Consider the following 18,758-nt stretch of genomic DNA (forward strand, 5'->3'; position numbering starts at 1 on the left):
CCCCTTGACATAAGAGTGAAAATACTTAGTATTTTTATCCCCTTCCCGCAGCCAACTGATTCTAGCCTTTTGACTCCAAAAAATTTCTTCCTCCTTGTAAGCTTCGGCCAGCTGCTTCTTAATTACCTTTAACTCCCCGTTTCTCTTATCAGAATCTGAGTTCCTAACTCTCTCCAGTTCTTGCTTAAGATCATTAATTTTGCTCCTAGAGTTAGATTGGACTTTATTTTTCCACTTCAAAAGTTCGATTCTGCAATTTCTAATCTTCCTAGTTACTTTGAACATTTTAGAACCCTGTTCCTCCTTATTCCAAGCCTGCTCCACCACTTTTTGAATTCCCTCTTTGTGGAGCCATCTCTTATCAAAATAAAACCTCTTCTTCTTTCTTCCAATCCCTGGATTAGTATCTAGCAAAAGGATAGAGTGATCAGAAGCTAGAGTATCAATGTGTTGGCACCTTGCTTTCTCATACTCTTGAAACCACTCCACACTACCTAGACATCTATCAAGCCTTTGTCGGACTTCACCTTCGTTATCCCAGTGGTTACTCCACGTCCAAGGGTGACCATCAAAACCTATATCCACTAATCTATTACAATCTATGAATTCTCTAAAGTCCCTAAAACTTCTCTCCTCCCTATACGCTCCCCCCCATTTTTCATCATTAGACAAAATATCATTAAAGTCACCTGTGATTAAGAATCTGGATCCCCACAATCTGCTCCTATCAGTTAACACTCTCCATTGTTCCTTCCTAATTCTCTGGTCACAACTGGCATAAACTCCAATAAACCACCAAGTAGCCCGAGACTCATTATCTTCCAATTTGGCTTCTATCGTGAAAGCTGTAGTGTTTACCTCAACAATTTGTGTTTCCTTAGTTCAGAACAAAGCCATTCCACCTGCCCTATGCATAGCTTCCACAGTCACATTATGATCCAACCTTAGATTTCTAGCTATTCTATTTATCACATTATTCCTGTTCTTAGTCTCGCTTAAGAAGATCAGACTTGGGGAGGAGAGGTTGTTAACCTCCCTCAGACTGGGAACTGTCAAGGGACTTCCCACCCCTTGACAATTCCACACCACAACTCTCATTTGCACCTGGGGGTCCCATTAAGGAAGGACCCCTCCTCCTCTCCCCTAGCCTCTTCAGAATATAGCTCCAACATAGGCTTTGTTTTTTTCCTTTGAGTTGCTTCCTGTTGTACTTCCTCCATCGGTTCATCTCTAATCAACATCTTCCTTTTTCCAGCTCTAACCTGAGAGGAGTCATTTCCATGTAACACTTGTAAAGGTTTTCTAGTTTTGGCCGGAGGCTTTAATTTCCTGAAAGATCTTCTGTATTGCCATTCTATCACCCCTCCCGCCTTGTCATCTCCTAGAGATTCCTGATGGAGAACTAAAACCCCTGACTCTTTCTCCCTAACCTCAGGTTCCAGGTTTTGGATGTGCACTGCCACCTCTCCATCCTCCTCCATCTCTTCCGCTACACTACAAGTCTGGATTCCTTCCCCCCTTTGGATAGAGGTGGTGAGAACAAGGTCCTCTGTATCAACATTCATTTGTCTTTCCATCCTAACAGGTGGCCCTGCCTTATCTACCTCCTCTCTAGTTGAGGTTCCTACATCCAGCTCTGATCTAGTATCAGCCCCTTCTGTTTCCCGCTCCTGGTTACTACCACTTCGATTACCAGAGGACTTAAGATCACCTACAAGATGCTTCTGATTTTGTAACCTAACATTTTCCTGTTCGACCAATTCCCCATTCCTAAAGGTCCAGTAGCGTTTATCACTACCCTCTGTCGACCTCCCCATTTTTCCCTGAGGTGAAGACCTATTGTTCCCTGCTCTCAACCAAGGACCGTACTGGTTCTCAGCATTGTTATCTCCTAAGCATCGCTTTTCTTTGCAGGACCTCTCACTGTGTCCTACAATCCCACAATTATAGCAGAAATCCGGACATCTTTCGTATTTGAAAGCTATCCATTTTCCAGCTCCTGCATTCCTGACCACGGTACCTCTGAGAAGAGGTTTAGATAGATCGACCAAAGCTAGCACTTTCAAATGTCTACCCTCCTTGCCTCCAGACTGTGGGACTAAGACCTCTCTAACTTCAAGAAAAACTCCTCCTATCTTTCTTCCAACCTCCTTAGAAAGCCAGTGAACTGGTAGGTTCCAGAGTTGCACCCACAGAGGTGCTATCATAAAGGCTTTGTAGTCCTCTTCTATACCTTCTACCCATCTTTTCAAGACTAACATCTGATTGTCTATAACCCAAGGCCCTCCCTCTACAATTCTTTTCTGATCATCAGGATTCTGCACATTGAACTGGAACACGTTAGGTCCCAGTTCCACCACAGACAGATTCCTGGGGTACCCCCAGGCCACAGCCACAAAGTTTTTAATTCCAGTGAAATTAATAATTTTTTCTCCTATAACTCTACCAATGAAGCTATTCTCACAAGCTCTCACCCCCGTATGAAAGTCCTCTAGCTCCAACGTAGGTCCTAGCAGCTCATTCCCTTCCAGGGAAAATTTCTGTAGGAGCTCTGTCAAATCTCGCTCCATGGTAAAATCCAGCAATACCAAGTGGTAAAAGACACCCACACTCAGGAAAACCAAACGCAAAACAGACAGCAATGGGACCCAAAAAATAAAAAGAGAAGAGTGGACCAAATAGCTAAACAGAAAACAGGTTCCAACAATGAGATTAGACAAATAAAGATGATAAGTGATCTCTGCTCACTTGTACCGCATACAAACGACAAGGGAAAGAAAGAACACTGACTCTCTTTTGTCCAGGCATTAGCAAAACAAACCAGCGGGTTGTGGCGCTTGACCTTCTACCCTTCATGCACAGACTAGCTGTAACTGATCTACGTTTCATCAACCTTGAATCCAACACCCTCATGGGTGATTATTGATCAAAGGTTTCTTAGATTTAGATTTGCGGGAATGTGGTAATTTGAAAAATTTGAAAAGTGCTGACTTCCCACCAAAAAGGTGAGAGGGCTCTTAACCCAAGAGAGAGCACAACTACTTTAGAGTGAGAAAGCCTCTACTATAGTGAGAGGACCCAATTAACTCTAATCAGTTATCTGATTCAGAGGGCCCAAAAATTCAAAGGGCATAATTGTCCTCTCAGATGAGAAAATGTAAAAGTGGAGCACGAAAGGACATTTGTGAAGCGCTAATATCTGCAATTTAGTATCTACATCAATTATTATCTATTTTAATTCGTGGCAATTGATAGCCATTTTCCATGTGCATCACATAAGAAATATAGTGCTTCTCATTCATAAAAAATTCAAAGGGAGCACTTATTTGTAGTACACTTATCTGGTCTGGTGGTTCACCTCTCAATTTCATATAAATCTCTTTAGACTCTCCTTAGAGTAGAAACATGAGTATATTAGATAATTATTATTGAGGGAAAAAAAAAAGATAACCATTTTCCTTGTGAAAATTTTAAACAGTAGATGAAATATTGCTTTCAAAATTGTAGAGCAAAGTGAAGAAATGGTAACTAAGCTAATTACTAGTCTAATTTTTAAGCTGAATTCTTTACACTTCTAATTGAGTATCACTTTAGTCATTCTTTCAATCAAAACAACTAATTGTGGATTATTCTGGTCACTTTTCTAAGTGAAATCCATCTGTCTAGAGGAATTTAATTATAGGGCTCTATGGCTTTGCACCAGATCTATTAAGCAATTTCCAATAGACTGAAGTTGGTAGATGTGCCGTTGTATAAAAGGACACAAACCATTATGAAAGAAGAATAGAAAAGCTAATATCAAGACGATATAGCGTTTTAATCGTATTTAGTTAGGACTAAATGTTTTCTAGGGATTCTAGTTTCAAGTTAGTCTATTAGGCAAATGGTATTCGCACCAGTGTTTTGAAAATTCAATTGATCAGTTTGATTGGCTGAACGGGGGAGGGGGAGGGGATTGGGAGAAGGGAGAGGAAGTGGAGAAGACGATAGACAGGAAGGAGGAGGGAGATGAGGAGAAAGGAGAAGAAAAGAAAAAAAAGCAGGTCATCAGCATTGGCATCGATGGGGCCCCGGCCAATAGGAGTAGGTTGAAATGGAAGAGGAGGAAGAAAAGATGGGAAAAAAAAATTTGTGTATTTTTTGATATTTTGGGGTGTGTATATTAAAAATTTTGAAATATATTTAGAGGTTAATATAAAATAGAGTTGTAAAAAAAAAAATTTTGTCTATTAAAAACATGACAAAAACTTGAGTGTCAAACAGACTCATTAATTCGCACGTCACATTTGACCTTAGGCACTCCAAGGTTGTGTTTTATCAAACTTAAAAGACAATTACCCATCTTCTCATTGCTTGCTTCTCGTTTAGAAATCCCAACCCATCCCGTAAATAACTTTACGCATTATTTTCTTTCTCTGATCTCTCACCAGCAAACCCCCAGAACCATTGCAGTTCTTATTCTTCTCCAGTACCACTTTTCAATCCGTACAAAGAATGACAAAATTCCAACTTATGGACTCATAAAATACGGAATTGCCTACCCTTAAATCGGTCTAAAGATTTAGGCAAATCTACAGTTGTATGGAGCTCAATGATGAGGGCTTTAGATTTATCCAGAGGTGGTCTTATCGTGATTGATAGAGGCCTCGAGGGAAAAGATGATGGTTTTTAATGCCCTTTTGGAGTGTGTTTGTGGGTAGCTGAGTTGATAGCCTAGCCAGAAGGTTGAGTTAAGGGAGGGGAGGAGAGGATGGGGGAAGCAGGCGTGTGAAAAAGGGGAAGGTTTAATATCGGTGGCTACTGCTCAGGGAAGGTGCATGTTTGTAGAATTCTTTGGGGAGTGATTCTGGGCAGTGGTAGCTTTTTGTTGCTATTATGTGCATGCTGGGGTTGAAGAGTGGTGATTTTAGTAGAGCATTTAACATTGCGTTTATTATATGAACAGGATTTAAGGTTGATCAAATATTAAATAAACTATAAGTATTGTTCGAATTCAATTTAGTAATTTATATATTCAAGTTTGAAATCGAACTCAACTTGTTAAATTAAATGAGGCAAACTAGAACTCAAACTTGAATTTGAAATTTGAAAATGATTTAATTTTGTTTTTTTAAAAATAATACATGATTCTAAACAATTTTAATTGTATTTTTTAGAAAACAAATAACACTAATTCTTATATATAACTACTTGTTGAGGAAAATACAAGATATATAACCCTATATTTAATAATGATTATAATTACTTATTATTTATAATTATATTCGTGTTCACAAATATATTCTAGTAATTTACGAATATATTTGTATTCGGTTTGATTATTAAACGATTCTAATATTATGTTTGAACTTAATTCGCTTATCATACAATCGAGCTTTTTTTTTGAATTCGATTAAATTGAATACGAATATGTTTGCAAATAGTTTAGTTCATTAAAACTTCTATATACTATTTGCTTGGTTTTTTTTTTTATTAAGAGGTAATTTTATCATAAAATTATATGAAAAGTGGGATCGGAATGCAAGAAGTCAATTTGGAGTGCTAATATCATCTCCCTTCTATTAACATTACTAACAAGGGAGGCAAACGATGAATTTATGCATCACTAATTAGATACAAAAAGCCACTAATGATGGAGACAAAATATCCATTGTACAGTAAAACCTCTACAGATTAATAACTTTGGAATCATACAAATTTTATTAATTTTAATCAAGCGATAAACTAATAATTTATTAATTTGTCAAGTGTACATACAATTCAAAGAAATACTCATTTAATCAACTAAAGTTCCGTGGAAAAAATAGCCTCAAAGAACTTGGATTAAGAAGATATTAATAAATTTAATACAATAGTCAATGATTTAGTCTATTGTAACAAAATGGTTGTAACTTATTTATTGGATCAGTCGAATGAAAATGATACAAGTTCAAAGGTCTCAAATTTAGAAGAAATTGTGTTATGATTACTGAAAATCTTACTAATAATGAAGCTGAGGATGATACAGTAGCTTTGGAACCTATATGCAGAAAGAGGCACTCAAAGCATCAATAACTCTTCATAATTTCTTATTGCAATATGAGAATTCAAATTTTTAGATGTACTAAGAAAAATTAGCGATGATATTTAGGTAGATTTTAAATTTTATGAAAAACAAGCAACAATGGACTCATATTTAGGAAAATATAATATGTAACTTAGTAAATTATTAATTTATGATATGAATGTAACCAAAGGGTTATGTAAAGTTTTCAAAAAAAATATTATCTTATTATTTTATTTAAATTATTAATTTAACTCGTTGGCCCAAATTAGAACCAAAAAATTATTATTTAAAAGGGATAATATGAATAATAACTATTATTTAAATTATTAATTATTTTATAGAGGTTTTAGTGTAGAAGCATGCTTTTGTTGAATAATGAGAGAGATATTGAAGATTGTGCACTCATTTCCATATAAACTTTTCCCTCCACTTTTTAAGCATTTGAACAGACAGCAATATTACTTCTTCGAACCGTCATTCTCACTTCGGGATGATCACATTCAACAGTCGCTTTCTCCGCTATAAATACACATAGGGATAAACATTCTCCACGTCTCTCTTTAATCGATATAAATTCGAGCACAAATTCACGAGGAGTGCATGAAATTTGTCTCGTCTTCTTGAATATTCGCTTCTGATCAAAATCATTTTTGGCATCTATACCAGAATGGTCCAAAAGGGTTGCAGCAACAACTCCTTTACAGCCGCTATCACGACCTGTCGGCGGAGAAAAAGGAGGGAAAACTGCAGAATCTTTACCTGTTTTTCCCCTTGGTCAATTATTTCATCCTGGTTCAATTTGGAAAAATCAAGAAATGGAAAGGACGTTGATGGGGTGGAGTTTCGTGACGAAGATTCAGACGATGAAGTTGCACTTGAGTGCTTGCATGAGAAATCATCATCTAATTCTGCCCAGGAAGTATCAGGTAATGGAGTCCAAACTCTTGAATGCAGTCTTCTGATTATGGGATCGGATGCTAGCAATTGGACATGTTACTATGATTTAACACGTATTTTTACAAACTCATATCAACTCGGTTTACTTAATTATACCCATTAACAGCATTTGCTCGTAGAAACTACATCATTTGTTCAGATACGTTACTTCGAAATTTACCAGTTATGATTACCTAATGACTACTTTATTTGTCTTTCACACTTCTGTTTGGCGAAAATTTGATCGAGTAATATCTTGTTCAATATCCAGTCATACTGCTAATAAACTATTGAAACCATGTCAAAATTTTAATATGGATACTTATCATGATATGTATATACTCTTAAAGAATGACGATGTTGCTTTCATGTGTTATGGATACTTTCATTGATATTCGAAAACCTGACTACTACTTATTGCTAATTTCAAAATGGTCATTTTTTGAAAACAATAGTTTGATTTGCATTACAATGGTAAAACATTTGCACTTAGTCGGGCATGCAAGAGCCCAATTTGCTTTCCACCTTGTGCAATTTAGCATGGAGGAAGTTGTCCAAACCTACCCATTTCATGAGTGATGTTCAATGGACAGTGCCAATTTAATAACCATTATCACTACTATCAAAATGGTTTTAAAGATTGGAAATTTGATAAAGTTGGTTAATATATAAAGAGAAAGCCATGCCAATTTAGAGGGGCTCATGGTTTTTTCTTTTACCACCCTCTCACCCTTTTGCAAGTTACACATATTCAATCAACATTTCAGGGGAACACAGAAAAGAGGCCTCTTTCAGCTTGGGAGTTGGATTTGCGCTAATTTATCTCATGGTTATGAGTAAAATGGAACTTAACAAGATGGTAGAGTTATCCAAACAAATTGAAACACTGCTCCGAAATGTCAAATGGCAACATCAAAATGCAGTGGCAGGTACAAATATTGAAACTTCTCAAACCTCATCCAAAGCCCAAGAAGTTTCTGAGTATGCTATTACAGACCATGGTTCTCTGCAAGAAGATTCTAGTCATGCCATTATAGAGCATGTTTCTCTCCAAGATGGTCCATCTTCTTCTTGGGAACAGGAATATTCAGGATCAGATATCACTTCAAGCAGTTGTAACGGGAAAATGAATAGAGAAGGGAAAATGGTGGAGATGGACCAGCTTGAGGCAGAACTTGAAGCTGAATTAGAAAATCTCCAATTGCAGTTGGATACTGAAGTTATGCTGAATTACCCAGACAAGAATCATGGAAAGGTACTGTACCAAAAAAATCTCTTTATTATTGATGACGGTCTACATGAACCATCTCAAATAAATTGTGGTTCACATGAGATCCTTTTTTTTTTTTTGGGAGACATGCTACATATAGACCTAGTCTATATCAGAAATGTACAGTGAATAAAAACTCGATCAAGTTTCTCAATTTCGAAGAAATAACATTCTATTTTCTCTTCTTAATTTCTAAGGCCTACTAATTGCAGATAGTTGTTGAAGACTCCGCACCTGAAGAAAGCCAGAGTGCAAATTTTGGGGAAGTATTTGAACAGCCTGAGATAGGTAACCTCGAATATTACCACGGAGTTTCTCCAAGAGAGCTCGAAAGAAGATTGCATGAACTTCAAGAAGTGAGACAGGAAGAGAGAATTAGAGAGCTTGAATCAGCTCTAGAATTTGCAATTCACAAGCTTAATGAGAACCAAAGAGAGCTTTCTTGGTGGAAAGACACTGGCAGGGTTGTTTTTCACCGGATTCCCCTTCGCTGTCGGTCCATGAGGTAACCATGAAACTTAATCCAACATTGAAGAAAATGATATACAACAATAAAAATATTAGTCTGCATTTTCTAGCTATGATGCTTCGGCTGAAATCATACACAGGGGTGCACTAAAATGGCATGTTCTGTTCCTCTGCATCCCAAGGAAAAGTAGTGAAGAGCTTATAGGTATTCATTATTTTTCTTTTTTTTTTTTAATGTTATACTCTTTCACTCGCTATTTCCAAATTTCAATATTTAATGCGTAATTTTTTTTTTATAAAGTAGTAAAAATTATGTTTCTCAAATCAAATCAAAGGCCATGCCAAATTGATCTAAGATGAGAAGTCTTGTCACATTTGCGCGGGCATTTAAATTTTGACCAGGAAAATATGCTGACAAAGCTTATTCTGCATTGTACATGAGTCGATTGTGTTAAGAAAAAAGAAAGAGATTATGTCAATCATTGTGGGCTCTGCCAGTTTTCCACAGGGCACCCATCTGTATGGCATACTTCACATTAAAAAAAGTTCAACACTACGATTTTGAGGACCTTTTTCTTCTTTATTTAAGTAATCCGGAACATAAAATCAAGACAAGAAGATTTTCCCATTCTGAGGTTGAAGCACACACGAGCTTCGTTCGGGGTTTACACTTTACAATTAGTGGATCCAATCTCAGATCTACTCAGTCACACACCAAAATTGGTAATAAGATTTGAACTTTAATTTCACTTGAGTGTACAACTTACTAGTTAAATCTCTAGGTTTTTTCTAACCCAAGTGAAACGGAATCTAACGGTTAAAAGTGAAACGTTGTATCAACTTAATGACTTTCTATCAACTCTTCACTTCATTAGTTCACTAGATAAAACAATTCCTGTGAACAAAACGACTAAATATTGCATGGATGAATGTTGAATTCAGTGACAAAAGGCCATGGTCTCAAATTGGCTTACTTACCCATTAGGCTCTCCACAACGGTAATGGAAAATTGCATGATACAATTCGAGATTGAGATCTTCCATTTGAACATTTTATGGCATGAATTAGCACTTTACAAAAATTTTGAAATTATGGTAGGATTCTTGAGTAAAAATTATGTACAATTATTGTATTGTTTTAGCATTTATATGTACTAGTAGTCGAGACACACTCAATGCATGCGCATTTCGTAAAATATGATACACGAAAAAAATGATATCCTAATAATACAGATCCTTTTAAAGGCTCATTCTTTATGAATGATGGTTCGAGAAATATGCATATGCACACACTATTCAACAGTACATTTTCAAAGTTATAAAAAAAAAAAAAAAGGGAAAAAAAATGCGCAAAAGAGGAATTCTCTGTGAAGTACAGATTGTTAAAATTCATCAAGCCAACAATATCCCACAATTAAACAAAACATCCTCAAGTTAACAAACACATGCGACTCGAAAACTTAGCAAGTACTATTGAAGTGTGCAAAAGGAAATTGTAATAAAAACAAAGTACCCATACATACGTTGGAATGTGAAGGATGCGGCTTTTTTAAACATAAGAAGTCCAACCCAAATTGCATCCTAGAATTGACAACAAAGAATGAACTTTGCTCCATAGTCGGTTTGTGTTCTCCTTGAAACCACCAAAACCAGTTTTGTATTAATCTTTTGTGAAGCTAATTTTTTTTAGTTTTTTTATTTCAAATTGAAGATGGCGATCCAGGAAAACTTAGATAAGCAGAGTATGGTAGCAGCAGTTGCCCAAATCTGGGGATATAGAAGTTGAGTTGGTTACAAGGTAGTTCCCTAAACATAGGGGGATGGAACTTGAGATTGTTGTGTAGTGAAATAGGAATAACGGCCCCTCCTGGGCAGCTCATCTGGCAGCGCACGCCTCCTTAGGAGCGCTTGCCAGGGGTTCGAGTCGTGCAGGGTTACCGTGCTTGGGGGGATGGGGCCTCTCCTCTCGGGCCGCTGGGGATTAGTCGGGCCGCCTTCGGGTCTTGACCCGGACACCCCAATGTTGAAAAAAAAAAAAAAAAAAAAAAGAAATAGGAATAACGAATAATGACAAAATATTTTAAATTTTTAATACCAAACCCAACACTCGTGCATTATGTATACAAACAAATATAGGAAGATGCAACTTTTGACATTCACTCTTGCAATTAAAACTCATAATTGTAATGATCAAAAAAGAAAAATTCATAATTGTAGAAAACCCATAATCCAAATGGACCAAAAACTTTCGTATGGACCAAAAACCTTCCATATAGACCTAAAAAGCATGCGAAGAATTGCCCACAATATGTGGCTTGATTAGAATTCATTTAGGCCAACTATGGTTTGGGCCTGGATTTACTTGTATGCAACTTCAATAGGAACACGCAGGGTATAACAGTTCATCCCGAATTTGACATTATTTGGGCTGAAATAAGTAAATTGTGTTTTTCTTTGTTGCAGATAAATGTCAGAATTTGTACTGGAATTATTAAACTATGATTGTTCCTATTTAAGTGAGATAGAACTAAATCTAGGCCCAAATCAGAGTAGGCCGAAAGGAAGGAATTCTAATCAAGACTCGTATTACGGACAATTCGAAATTTACATTTCGCTAGTCTATTTGGATTGCTATTTTCTATAGCTTTTATTTTTTAAAAAAAATGTACTAAAATAATTTGATATATGTGAGATAAAAAAGTAATTAAAAATTATATTTACAAAATACGTAAAAATTTTTGAGGAAAAATCTCAATCCAAACAAGGCTGTTTTTCTAGGTCTATGTTTTGGTCCTTTTGAAAATTATGTTCACAAAAAACACAAAAAAAACGTAAAAAAATTTTAAAAAAAAATTCTAGGTCTATGTTTTGGTCCTTTTGGGTTATGGGTTACGTTTGTGGGTCTCTACAATTATGAGTTTTAACTGCAAGAGAGAGTGTAAAAGGTTACAACGTTCTATATTCTACTAGTTGAAATGAGACTTGACACTTGCATGTTAGGTTACCCAGAGTAGTAAGCTGTGTGTATTAGATTATATTTGTCTTTTAGGTGAATCAATTAATAATACTAGAGATTGATATAGATTGAAATTAGAGGTTTTAACGAGTCAAATAGAGCTGAATATTTGGTGTTCAAGTTCTGTTTGTATAATATACGAACAAGGTTCGAATTTGACTCGAATATTAACGAATTACAAATATTGTTTGAATTCAATTCGTTTATTTGTATAAATATTCGAGTTCAACCTCGAACTTGGCTCGTTAAACTATATGAGTCGAATTCGCACTCAAACTCAAGTTCGAATTTGATTTTGAAGATGATTAATTGTATTTTTAATAAATAATACATTAGTTAGAATATGTCGAATTGTAATTATTGATTTTTAAAAAATAATGCTAATTTATGTATAATTACTTTTTTAGTAAAAATATAATATATATTTAATAATATTAAATATTTTTATTTTTATTTTATAATTATATACGTATTCACAAACAATTTGAATAATTCGTGAATAGATTCATGTTCAGCTCGATTATTAAATAAGCTTAATATTGTGTTCGAACTCAATTCGTTTATTAATGATAAAGCTTTTTTCGAATTCGAATTAGCCGAACACAAACGTGTTCACAAATAGTTCGATTCGTTAAAAGCTCTAATTGAAATAGTAAGAGCCAGAAGACAGTTGTTTTTAAGAGATTAATAAAAATTGATACGAGACATTGTGCCTGCTTTGAGTTCTCAAAGAACCCTCCTCTGATCATTGGCCGGCACCCATGATTGTCTGACAATCATTTCTATTTATCCAATTTGCAAGCAAATTCATATTGGCCATGTTTATTGTACAATATTGCAATTGCTGGAAGTCACTACTAGTAGGTGTGAGGGATCAGTGCGGTTGGAGTCTGATACGATTCTATTCAATTATTATACTTTTTATATTATTTAATATATAATTACGTTATATTATATTCGGGATAAAAGTAATATACATAAATAAAAAATTTGATATATATTAAATATAATATTATAATATATTTGTACACTAAAAATTTAAACAACTATAATAACTAGAAGAAATCACATAAAATACAATTTCACTGAATCCTTATCCCCGTCGGTAGCATTAGCACTGCCATAAAGGAGCTGTATGGGTCACTGAAATATCAGTTTAGCTGCCGGCCGCCTCTTTTTGACGGATTTGTGCTGGCCACAAAACACACCAAACTGCTTTTGATGCTCGTGCACGCATACATCTGGCCTTCCTCTTTTTGGGAGGGAAAATAACCTCATCGAAGAGCTTTTTTTTAGACCTATAAACCCCATATAATTTTTAGATCTTCCCTTTAGCAGACTAAGGGTGTTTTACAAATCTCATTTGCAAGCCTTAAGAATTAAAAGCATCTATAAATGTTGCCAGAACTTAGGAAAGAAAGGAAGGAAGGAAAAACCCTATTGTGTTAGGACTGTCACTACCTCATGGTTTAGCAATTTACCTTTACCCCCTTTAGACAAATATTTTTTACTATGAAACTAATTTCTCAAAATAAAGAGTCAAGATTGTATATTATCTATATTTGTATCTATACTATATATATAAAGTCGTTACCGAACTTTTGATGTAAACTAAATATGTGACTTTATATTTTGCCCAATTTAACCTATTTTATGCGGCACTAGAACCTTTAAAAAACCAGAAAAGAAAAAAAAGTTGCAGGGCATGAAAATCCATTGCATTTTGCACATTTTCAGATTTTCTACAGTTTCCTATAATATTTGAGCTCCTTTTTTTTTTTTGAAAAAAATTTGAGCTCCTTTCAAACTATTGTTTACGGGCAATACTTGTAAACTGCCTCGCAACAGTTGAAATCTTTCGAACTATTACTGGCATGAATAATTTTAATCTACTGAATGTCTTTTCACATTGGTTGATTGAGGGCAGAGATTAACAAGTTACACTTAAGAGTGCAATACAAATTTTTTACTGTTAATCAATTAAGATTGGCTTTGCCCAAAAAAAAAGGAAATTATTTGTCATTATTTTCATGAGGTCAGTAATTTCTTATGGCCCTTTTTTATGGTTTCTTCCCCTCAAAAGGAGAAAAATGATTATTAAATCTCGTAAATTCTAGCTGGTCTCTGTAATGTGTATCAGAAGCACTGTTAAATTGCATAACTATATGGTTTTTGGTCATACTGGTGAGAAGTGAGAGACTAAAAATATGGCCTCCATCAATGATTGAGATTTGTTTGCCTAGTAGATTGGAATAGCTCCAGAGAGAAAATCAATATACAAGTAATTTGCCTTTGTCATAATATTTTAATTTCCAAGAAAAAACAAATTTTGCAATTTGTTTGCACATGATTTTTCTCAAAAACATTTAAGTATGCACCAAGAACAAAACTATATATTTTTTTTAGTGTTCTTGATTTCTATTTATTGTTATCTTAAATTCCGTTTAATACTAGTACTATGATATTCATGAAAATAATTTTTGAACATTTTTCAAATCATTAGTTACTTATACTTTCACTTCACCATATGTTCCACGTTCTCATTTCTTGCAAGTCAATCTTAAGCCATGAACCTGTAGAATGATAAAATCATTCAATAAAACAGAGAATGAGGAATTATGTTGAAATGTTGCTCATGAACTTTGTAAAAGTTTATTCATTCTATCCCATGATAATAGATTTTATGAAAAGATGAACCTATTGAAATATGTGGAGGATTGTTAGTAAAAGCAATGTCCTATCCCTAGGTCCTAGAATATTACTTTAGGATAACGAAAGGTGCATGTTTATCTAGAAGAAATAAATGCATCTCAATCTCGATGGTACTCCATTAAATTGAAAGCTTGAAAAAAAAGGGAAAATGCTTCTTCCAATTGTCCCTAAGTGTTTCACCAGTTTATGATTTCTTCCTTTTTTTTTTAGTGGCAAATCCAGTCCACAGGTGGGGAAAATTTTATTCATGACAACTAGTAAAACATATACAGAATTAAAGAAAGCCATAAAGTAGGAGTACTACTCCTTTACAACTTGAATATGCACATTTGAGAATTCCCTACAGTCTAACAAAATTGCAGCTCTAGTTTTCCCAGGAAGATTTGTAAAAGATGTAGTGTACAACTCTATCCTTAATCGTGACCCAGCCAACTTATCTGCCGAACCATTTGCTTCCCTAAAAATGTGAACTACTAAAACTTACAAGTCCTCAAGCAATGCACGGATCCTTCGCAAAAAATTGCACAAAGGCCATTTCGGTATTCTCCCTGAATTAACCAATGAGACAAGACTCTCCGAATCCACTTCTACAAGCAATCTTCCACTATATTCCAACGAACACAATCGAAGACCATGCAACAACACTAAGCTCTTAGCTGTAAGTGCATCAATTTCACCGAACTCCTTGTAGAGCGCAAATAATCTTCCCTCCATGATCTTTAAGCAAGCCTCCTCCAGCTCCTCGGCCATTACAAACACTCGCCAAGAAACTGCCAAGCATTTACCTACTCTAGTAGATCGAGGAGCAAGTTTTCTCCACGGATCACCAAATTCCCCTCGGAAGTGAGCCATAGTAAAAATCTTCGCACAGCCCTAATTGCTCAATGTAACTCTTGTACGTAATGCACAAAGACTTAAAAAAGGAATGCAAAGTTTCTTAAGATGCTATTTGGCTCCTATTGCTATCTAACAATAGTACGTGGAAGTTCATATTTGAAGAATATAATAGTACATTTTTAATGTCAAACTGAACTTTTTTTTTGAGTAAATTTTATATACACTAGCAGTGTATATATTATTATCGTTAGATCCATAACATATGTACAAAGTTGAATTTTAAATTCAAATTTTGCATATTTGTCATTCATCCAACGTAGACAGTGGATACACTGTCAATGTAGGAAAGATTAATTCCTGTTTTTTTTTAACTACTATTTTCTACTAGAGCCCACTTATTTATGTACACCTCTTGCATGAAAAACTTTCTTCATTGTCTATATGGATTAATATTCTGCATACTGACAATATATGCATTTTCATCACAAGATGTATTACACATAATTCAAATTTAAATTTCAATCCCAAATTTTGTATATGTATTATGTATTTAACCGTGATAATATATACACTGTCAGTATATATAAAATTGACTCTAATTTCTATTATTCCTATGTACCTTTTTCTCTTGGCTGCTAAACTAGTGATAAACCTAAATGGTTTAATCACCACATTTATTAATCAATGTCTTTTTTTCCCCTTTCATTTTTGGTGAAAGTATTAGAGGTTTCCTTATATATTACATAGATTAGAAGCAATAAGAGAACGTTAACATAGAGTTACTTTTTACTAATTTCGACCAACTCTATCTGTCTGCAAAATTGAACTAATCCCTCTAGAAATTAAAATAATTAACTGTACAATTATGACTATGCTACTAAAATGTAAATTGATAAGATTAAAAAAAGGTCTCACTTCTTTTTCTACACTTTTTCACTCCTCTCTCTATCTAATAAATCCCGTGCTCCTAGTTTGTCATACAGAAATCTTGCAATCTTAAATACAATGCTAGTGCTGATGTTACCTGCACAAATGATGTTGTAATCCATAACTATTTGAGATTTTAAGTTTCAATCCATGAGTATATGAACACCTTTTTTCTTCAGGTAACAAACTCTTTGGCTCTAATTATAGGTGGCAAACAAACCCATTCAGTTAAATTTATCCATACTCACTCATGAATAGATGAATATATATATCTTAAGTTTTTTGTATATGAAAATAAATGAGTTAACCATTGATACCCATTTAATCAAATGTTTGGCCACTTATACAGTGGCCCAACATATTCTTAATTTCTTTATCAGATGGCCCAATCAAATGGTAATTGGACCTTACACCAGACCCAATCTATTCACAACGAAAATGTTCTCAACTTCTTGATCCACTGGGCCAATTAAAATATGTCTGGGCCTCGCACTAGGCCCAATACATTCTTGGTGAAAATGCTATCAACTTCTTGATCTACTTGGCCAATTAAAATGTGTCAGGACCTCGTAATAGGCCCAATCCATTATTGTCGAAAACGTTCTCAACTTCTTGATTCACTGGACCAATTCAAATATACATGGGCCTCACATCAAGCCCATTATCATAATAACAGAAGGCCCAACCATATTGGTCCTCAATTCTAAATATCTATAATTCACACAATCGTGCTCTACAATTCTGGTCCTAATTCCTCCAACCATGACTACTTAAGTGCACCAGATCACAATGATATTCTCAACTAGACCAAGCAGAATGCCGTATTCTAATTCCTTGAAGAGCTCCTATTCGTCCCCAAAAATCAAAATTAGGCACCACATGTCCAAGAAGAAGGCGCAAACCAAGAGAATTAGGTTCGCGTGTGTTTGTTGCCTGCTGCACCGCAATGAAAGAAATAAGGGACACCATGTTTTCAACCTTGATGTAACAAGGAAGTTATTCCTGGGAGTTCCAGAACGATCCCTTCAATTTCATAACGCTCTAAATTGCTCCGACCACTTGGTCGGTGTCAATTTAGGCAAATTACAACCTCCGTAGGAAATTTTGCCTCAACAAAATGTGGGCACGACTTATGATTAGGACTCCCTGATCATTGAAGGACGTGAATCTCAATAGGGTTAGGGCTCTTGTCATGAGCCAACTATGTAATTACGATATCATAAGTTCGATTAATCTAGAATTAGCGTGTAATTCCTTGCCATGTGTCTGGATTAACTGCAAGGAAGCAGATTCCGAATTTGTACACATTCTATTTCAAGATGAAATCGATTGACGTATTTTTATTTCGATATTGCGTATTGATTACACGTGGTACTGCTGCATTAAATCCCTACCTACATACAAATACATAGCTACTACGCCGCATCCTGTCATGTCCTTCTTGTTTGCCATTTCTTCTGATGCCACACTCGCACTCCTACACAAAGCCACTTATATCATTCAAAATGCAGCGTATTGACTAATTTTCCAGAAAATGGGCGTGTTGCGCAAGGAAGGTTGAAAGTCTTCGATTTCAGTTGCATTTATAATATTATAAAGACCACTGTTTAAGAAATTAGGAATATGTTGGGATAATTTTTCCCTCATCCAATTCAAAATCTGACACGTGTTCCTGGTTTGATTGGCGAGAATCTTGATGCGTGTCATAAGAAGAATTGGATATGTGGCGAAAGGGTACGACGCTCGCCAATAATATTATAAGATGCTCGGGGACAGACACGTGGACGGTGGATAGGGGGGCCACATCATCATTCATTCGAAAAATGGACGGTAGAGATTTGTTCTACCCAATACAATGAACGGCTATGATTTAAGGTGGATCAATCATTGATGCACCGCGTAGCACCTGATTACATACAGTATGCGTGTGGGGGCCACTTTTACAAAAGCAGTCTATGGCCAATTTCTTGATCAGATAAGAAAAAAGGCCCATGGTACCACACTGCCACGTAGGATAAAATAATAATATAAAATTCTACTCAATCTACCCAATACAACAGATAGTTTGCAGTGGGTAGAATGACGTCATAAAGTTGGGTTGGGTGACGTCATCTAGGTAGAACTCCGCACTGTGTCTCATCGACATCGTTTCATAGAATCCCCAAGATTTTACTGAAAAACACAAAACACTTCCTTCTCGGTCATCTCATCTTCATCAAGTGCAAGAACACGGGAGTAGTTCAATGAAAATACCAACTCTCTCCATTTTCTGCTTCAATTCGCAAGTAAATTAGGGGCATTATGCTCCGACGGTTGACAAGTGTCAAGTCTGTACAATAATAAATACTTAATCAAATAAAGTATGAATTTTGTATACAGTGGTGAGTAGGGTCAAATCCACAAGGATTCGAGAAATTCGTCTCTCCTCGAGTTCAAAGTATGGGGAAATTTTTATAAAAATGGAGATAACTAAACAGCTCAAAGAAAAATAAATAAACAAATAAAAACTAAGTGGTAGTTTATTACAATTAAATTAATAATAAACAA

At 35.3% G+C, this 18,758-nt stretch overlaps 1 protein-coding gene across 1 annotated transcript; it reads left to right on the top strand.

Moving 5' to 3' along the window:
• The first annotated feature begins 6,713 nt into the window (after positions 1 to 6,713).
• LOC113704788 (protein POLAR-like 1) lies at positions 6,714 to 8,999 on the top strand. Its single transcript, XM_027226659.2, has 3 exons — positions 6,714 to 6,972; positions 7,750 to 8,237; positions 8,465 to 8,999. The coding sequence occupies exons 1-3, from the start codon at positions 6,714 to 6,716 to the stop codon at positions 8,759 to 8,761; spliced, it is 1,044 nt and encodes a 347-aa protein (XP_027082460.1). The 3' UTR covers positions 8,762 to 8,999.
• Positions 9,000 to 18,758: the final 9,759 nt, after the last annotated feature.

Source organism: Coffea arabica, chromosome 8e, assembly GCF_036785885.1.
Source record: "Coffea arabica cultivar ET-39 chromosome 8e, Coffea Arabica ET-39 HiFi, whole genome shotgun sequence".
Taxonomy (NCBI): domain Eukaryota; kingdom Viridiplantae; phylum Streptophyta; class Magnoliopsida; order Gentianales; family Rubiaceae; genus Coffea; species Coffea arabica.